The 7,500-nt window shown below is 45.3% G+C and overlaps 1 protein-coding gene across 1 annotated transcript in view; it reads left to right on the plus strand.

The window, feature by feature from the left end:
* LOC139368186 (ankyrin repeat and fibronectin type III domain containing 1b) overlaps positions 1–7,500 on the plus strand; it is a 283,187-nt gene that overhangs the window by 248,822 nt on the left and 26,865 nt on the right. The window contains exons 7-9 of the mRNA XM_071106820.1: positions 4,339–4,549; positions 5,358–5,565; positions 7,254–7,451. Of these exons, the coding sequence (XP_070962921.1) occupies positions 4,339–4,549; positions 5,358–5,565; positions 7,254–7,451 (617 nt within the window). The remainder of the gene's footprint in view (positions 1–4,338; positions 4,550–5,357; positions 5,566–7,253; positions 7,452–7,500) is intronic.

Genomic DNA, 7,500 nt, shown 5'->3' on the forward strand with positions numbered 1-7,500 from the left:
ATTCCCAAGATGAAGGGTTCTCTCAACCTTTGCCGGGGTGTCACTGATACATGTTTTAGCCACATTGGATTCCAGTCCTGATGGAATATACTGTATGCGTTTGATTCCATAAAATGACATATAGAGGCATTAAGTTGAATTAAGGACATTTTTGTTAGATCGTATTTTAACATCTTCGTCCTAGACCTGTCATTGGCACGTATAGATCCTGCTCAACACCGGCTAACTGTGTATCGGTATGCAGTCAGAATCAAAGGTATATCAATGAGCAAAAAGGACTTTATACGAAACATGTTCCATTTTATTTATTTATTTTATTATATTATTTTATACTAATACAATTGCTCTGATTTTGTTTAACAGGAAATGAAAAAAATCTGAAATAGATAGAGGTCAATATTATTGCTACTCCTGTTTTGAGTACTCCAGCACACTCCCCTTGCGAGGATAACAACATTGAGCCTTTTTTTGAAAATGTTTGAGATTGTTGAACACATTGGGAGGTATCATACGGAATCTTTCCAGATCCTTGACTATCCGTCGTCTGCGCTCGTGAACTGCCCTCTTCAATTCAAACCAGAGTTTTTCCAACGGGGTTTCAAGCCCGTAAGACTTAGATGGCCATTGTAAAATGTAGATTTTGTGGTCCATTAACTATTTCTTTGTGGATTTTGATGTGGGCTTGGGGTTATTGTCTTGCTGGAAGATCTACTTGAGGCCAAGTGTCAGCCTCCTGGATGAGCCAACCAGGTTTTTTGGCTAAAATGTCCTGGTACTTGGTCAAATTCACAAGGGTAATTGTATTAGAATAAAATAAAATAATGTTCAAAATGTTGGACCATAGCTCTGTATTTGTATTATTCATTTTAAACAGTATTTTCTTCCTCATCTTTATCAAGCTGCCAATATTTGTGAGCCTGACTGTGTACAACATGTATTTGATCATCTATGTCCTACATCTGTCATTGTCCTGTTGTACATGGGGGTTTTTCCATGTCCCTGCTGGGTGCTGGTCTTTACCAGAAGTGGACTGACGAGGTCAGGGTTCTTCTTTGTTCTCTAAAGTGGACTGGTATGGGCTAATTCTATTCCCCCCACCCATTCCCAACTTTGACAAATTGGGTGTTGAGAGGGGCCGTGTTAGCATGCTGTGGCTTTCAATGCTGCATGGCTATCGTTTGCTCTTTCGCTCTCTCTCTCTCTGTCCTTCTCCATCTCTCTCTCTCTCTTTCTTTAACCCACTGTCTCGCCCTCATTGCTCACCCCCCCCCCCCCCCCAATTTCCTCTCTGTTTCTCCATCTATCTCTCCCTCTTTCCTCTCCCCCCTCTCTCTCTCTGGTGTTGGGGACATTAGGGAGTCTCTGGGGAAGTAGTAACATGTCATTGAGAAGTGACTTTCGGACAAGTCCACGTGGCAGGCGGGCGGCATCCGTTGATCTATGAAAGCCACCCCCCCCCCCCCCCACGCGCCTTAATGTCGTCAAAGAGTGATGGGCTGTTCTGGCGGTTGACAGAAAATGTCTGTTCCATCTCAAACAATAAACAACAATAAGCCTGCTGGAAATTCCTCTACTACCTCCTCTTTGAAATGGATACTCGGAGCATTACAAATATATCTCTGTTTTATCTCTGCATCCCGGCCCTGCCTCATGGAAAAATGATTCCAAATACCTGCTGCGTTTATCTGCCCCTGGAATAGGTTAGCCCAGGGAACATGAGGAAGCCTAAAATAAGGGCCTCTATTATGGGACAGAACATAGACTGAGGAGAGAGGGAGAGGTGAGAGTGGGGATGTGATGGGTGTATTTTGGTGTGTCACCCTGCCTGTGAAAGGGGTTGACGCGGGGCTGATTGCCGGCTACGCCGACCGTAGCCTTTATGTTGGAGATGTGTGGGCACCGCCGCCACTGTCAGCTGTTGTTTCGTGTGTGTGTGTGTGTGTGTGTGTGTGTGTGCGTGCGTGCGTGCGTGTGTATGCGTGCGCGTGTGTGTGTGCGTGTGTGCGTGCGCACGTATGTTCATCTTGATTACAGAAACACTATAACTCACTTCAATCCTCTATTAATGATCTATGAACACTACTAAACGTCTATCTAGAACTTGACTTCATACTTATTTCAACACAGGCTCAATGTGTGTCGTGCATTCGGTCCATGACACACATTCATTTAGTAGGTGATTCACTATTGACTAAGCAGCGAGGGTGGCTCTGACATTTTTCACAATTTATCTCTATTTCTCCCTTCCTTTCTCTCTTTCTGACGTGGGTCCGGGCGACGGAATACGTCACCGTCGCCTCAGCAGTCCCGTTGACATTTCCGTCAGCGGCTAAGTGTGTGTTAGCACGACAGCCCAGGCTCCCCCAGAAACACACAGTCATTCACATGGTTCCCGTGGCAGTGGAGAGAGGGCAGGATGGCTGGCATGCCACAGATGCCAAGATAGGAAGGAATGAGAAGGAATGACCTCACCTCAGCCTCTCAGTAGAAAGAGGTGCCACGTTGAGAGGGCAGGACTGGGAGACGACTGGCAGTGGGACAGCGATGGGCAGTTGGAAGTGCCAATGATGACTCACTCATATGTTACCTATCATAATGACCGAGAAAGGATGCCAATGCAATACCCACCTGGTTGGCTGGCACATTGCATAGTATAGTTGTCTGTTGGTGATGTCATTCTGTTTTAATGTTACTTCTGAATCACTTGGATAAACAAAATTGTTTTTCTTCCGTGTATTTTTCACGGAGCTGAGATTCACTATGAAGTGCAAAGTGTCGGAATAGTCCTACAGGTGAAGTCATTCATTGATGCAGATGTGGTGGCGTGGCAGGGAGATCGTTATGGCGGGGACAAGTTGAATAATAATTACCCGGATGAATAAACATAAACAATATAGTCATGCACGTCAAAGTGTGTCAAATATATATGTTTAAAGCACTGTTTGTGTGGGTGTCCCCAGCATCGCCAAAAGACAAAGAGCTGTGGCTGGGTCAGTGGTTCACCAATCAGGGCCTTGATGTACTTGGCAACAGTAACTAGGGGTGATGTGTAATGAAACTATGGTGTGCGGGTCCTGGGTAAAAACATTTTTTTTTTGAGGGGAGAACGTTTTTTTTGCGGCCATCAGGTGACGTCCCCGGGACAAGCCAGGAACTAGACAAAAACCTCGAGGGGACCATGACACAACATCCCAATGATGTTCAGAGGACATTCAGGGGACCATGACACAACATTCCAAGAAAGTCCTAGAAACTAAACTAAACCCCCAGGGGACATTGACACAACGTCCGGAAGAGTTTAGGCGACCATTTTGTGATGTTCCGGGGACTTCCCAACGACTCATTGTTGTTTGCAGGGTAATGTGTTTCGGCTGTATTTTCTTAGTCTTCAATATAGCCTCTATGTTAAGGAAATTCTAAACAAGACATTATAAAGATATTAACAAGCAATGTACTGTTTATTATCACAGTATCTAAGGTAACATATGGTAATGTTTGGTACATTCTTGAAAAGTGTTAGCAAAGTGGTGTAAAGTACTTAATGAAAAGGTCGTTTTTTGGGGTATCTGTACTTTACTATTTATATTTTTTGAAAACTTTTACTTCACTACATTCCTAAAGAAAATTATGTATTTTTTACTACATACATTTTTCCTGGCACCCAAAAGTACTTGTTACATTTTGAATGCCTAAGCAGGACAGAAACATTTTCCAGTTCACACACTTATCAAGAGAACATCCCTGGTCATACCTACTGCCTCTGATCTGATCTTCATTTGTAAATGATGTCTGAGTGTTGGTCTGATTAACTTAATATAAGGTACTTAAAATTATAATTTTTTTAAAGATTTATACTTGTACTTTTACTTTTGATACTTAAGTATATTTTACCAATTGCATTTACTTTGATATATTTAAAACCAAATACTTTTAGACTTTTACTCAAGTAGTATTTTACTGAGTGACTTTCACTTTTACTTGAGTCATTTTCTATTAAGGTATCTTTACTTTTACTCAAGTATGACAATTGGGTACATATTCCACCACTGGTGCAAGTGATTCAAAAATACCAGAAGTATAACAAATACTCATCCCATTCACACTGTAATTGCAGTGGCTCAGTGGGTATGTCCTAGCAACACCAGGCTTTTTTGGGTTTGATTCCCTCATGGACCACAAATACTGAATATACTATAGTTACCACTATAAACTCTGAATCACTTTGTATAAAAGCATCTGCTAAAATAGCATATTAAGACCGATACAATTGATACTAATACTCACCAAAACCTTTCGCCCTCCTCTGCCCCTATCCAACCCCCCCCTGTCTCCCAACAGGGCCGACTCAGCCAAGATGAACCAGCGAGAGATGCGAGAGCCTCATCCTCCTCCCATCCGGAACAAGTCCACGAGTCTGTCATCCCCCAGTGCCGCCCGCCGCCTTTACCGGAACCTGTCAGGGAAGTTCCGTGTGGGCAACCTGCCTGGCCTGGAGGACAGTGTTGTGTCGGGACGGGGCGATAAAGAGCGCCTCCGCAAGTCCACTATGGTGATGGACACAGGGTCAATACAGGTTAAACACAGGCTCAACACAGGGTCAATACAGGTTAAACACTGACTCAACTCAGGGTCAATACAGGTTAAACACAGGCTCAACTCAGGGTCAAAACAGGTTAAACACAGGCTCAACACAGGGTCAATACAGGTTAAACACAGGCTCAACTCAGGGTCAATACAGGTTAAATACAGGCTCAACACAGGGTCAATACAGGTTAAACACAGGCTCAACTCAGGGTCAATACAGGTTAAACACAGGCTCAACACAGGGTCAATACAGGTTAAACACAGGCTCAACTCAGGGTCAATACAGGTTAAACACAGGCTCAACACAGGGTCAATACAGGTTAAAAACAGGCTCAACACAGAATCAACATAGGCTCAATACAGAATCAGAACAGGCTCCATACAGAATTAACAATGGCTCAACACAGATTCAATGCTGAATCAACACCGGCTCAATACAGAAGCAACACAGACTCAATACAAAATAAACACTGGCTCAATACAGAATAAACTCAGGCTCAATACAGAATCAACACAGGTGCAATACAGTAACAACACAGACTCAATACAGAATCAACACATGCTCAATACAGAATCAACACAGGCTCAATACAGACTCAAAACATAATCAACACAGAATCAACACAGGCTCAATACAGAATCAACGCAGACTCAATACAGAATCAACACAGACTCAAAACGAAATACAGATGAGACACATGCAAGATACAGACTCATCACAGACACAACACAAGCCCCTAACACCTCATTAAACATTTGTTGATGTGTGTCAGTTCCAGAGTAACGAGGCGCTGTTCGAGGCGGTGGAGCACCAAGAGATGGACCTGGTGCAGCTACTCCTGTCCCAGTACAGTATGGAGGAGCTGGACCTCAACACCCCTAACAGTGAGGGCCTGCTGCCCCTGGACATCGCAGTCATGACCAACAACGTACCCATGGCCAGGCTGCTGCTCCGCGCCGGAGCCAAGGAGAGCCCCCACTGTGGGTACCTGTTCTGGCTGGCTGACTGGCAGACTAGCTGTATTCATTCTGTCTGACGTTCTGTCTGTTCACCTGCTTGCCTGCTCCTTGGCTTACAGCATCATAACAGTTGTTTATTGAAGAACATATGGAGCATGCTCCATCCTCATGTACAGTAGGAGTAGAATAGGTCCTTTTGGTACATATCTAGGATCAGCTTGCCCTCCCCAAATCCTAACTCTTAGAATGCAAAACTGACTTTAGATCAGCGTCTAAAAGTAACTTAATCCTCACTCCGGCAAGAACGGCCGTCGTCATGGAAACCACCCCCGCTGCCACGGCAACCAGAGCAGCTGTCACAGTAAGCAGAACGACCAGCCTCTCACGACGCGCTCAAACAACCGCGCGCTCCTACACTGGAGAGAACGTCAAAGTTGACTGTTGTTGTCTCTCAGTCTGGCAGCGAGCGAGGAAAGGGTGAAAGCCGAAAAATATAATGGTGCAAAAGGGGGCGTCGTTATGGCATTATGATGCAATATTAGTCATCTTCACAAGGTTCTGCCGCCTGTGATCTAGCAGCCTCCACCGTCTCACCCTCTGCTAATGATTAGGACTCGCCGAGCGCTCCCAGACTATTTGTGTTTGCGCTCCCTTTCCAGAACCTATCCAGGCGTTTTTATAAAGGTATCACCAAATTGAAAACACTTGAGTGGAAAGTGGTGTTTACTGAAGTTTGCTCTTTGATTGCTCTCCGGAGCCCAAACAACACATGAAGAAAAAAAGAGAGGGAAAGAGAAAGAGGGAGGGAGGAGGAGAGAAATAAAGGGCTCTCCCGTCAAAAACCCCAACCAGGATACCGCGTCGGCGTTTTTATAAGAGCGTTCTAATCAAACTCCATCTGAGGAGAATTGAGATCAAAGACAATGCAGTGCTTTCGTTAGGCTTTGAACGAAAGCTCCCGAAAAGCCATTGATTCTGCTGCAGGAGACTTCAGAGAGCCTGTCTGCGGCTCCCTGAGACAGAGACATACTGTAGACATACTGTCTCGGACACAGACATAGAGAGACAGACATAGGCATTCATAGACACCATATAGACTCATAGTGGTCGTCCCCTGTGGCTCAGATGGTACAAGAAACACAAACGAAACACAGTGAGACGTACGGAGAAATGCACGAACACAGTTAAGTGAGACACGGTGACACGTTGAAGTTCACTCAAGACCCACTTTGAGTCAGGGAGACCGAGCTAGGTAGTAAGCCAGGCTGATCTATAATAACGTGGTTAAACCTCTTGTCTTACCGCGCCGACAAACAGTTTTCTCATCATTTTGGGTGTCCCCTTGAAATCCCTGCACCACAGAGAAACCCAAACCCCGCCTGTCCGCACTTCGTTTCATGACCCCATTTTCTCTGTCATTTTAACTCTGAATGATGTCACCCTTAAAGAGTGACTGCGCAGTTAAATGGGATTTAATGAGGAATTTGCGTTAGTGCCTCTGACAAACAGAGACATTAAAAAGGCTTGAGGGTTTTACCAGTGGATTATGGGAAAAGAGGGGGAGGTTTTCTTCGAATGAAAGGACACCTGCGCAATGCTTTATTCGCCCAAAAGGGATGCTATTATTCCCAAGCGCACGGCTGGCAATGTGTTGATCGTTGCCTTAGTGTGTAATCCAAATTACAACAGTGTGTGTTTGTGCCCTGCAGTTGTGAGCCTGGAGGGCCGTGCGGTGCACCTGGCCACGTTGGTCCGTGAGGCAGAGCAGCGTGTGGGGGACTTGCAGGCCCAGGTGCACCGTGAGTTCCCCGGGGAGCGGGAGGCGTCGGACCATGAGAGGCAACTCAAGGCCTGGGAGTGGAGGCACCGGCTCTTCAGACGCATGCAGACGGGCTTTGAGCATGCCAGTTAGTAGACACACACACACACACACGGACACACACGCCACAACACACA

The sequence above is a fragment of the Oncorhynchus clarkii genome, chromosome 16 (genome assembly GCF_045791955.1).
Source record: "Oncorhynchus clarkii lewisi isolate Uvic-CL-2024 chromosome 16, UVic_Ocla_1.0, whole genome shotgun sequence".
Classification (NCBI taxonomy): Eukaryota; Metazoa; Chordata; class Actinopteri; order Salmoniformes; family Salmonidae; genus Oncorhynchus; species Oncorhynchus clarkii.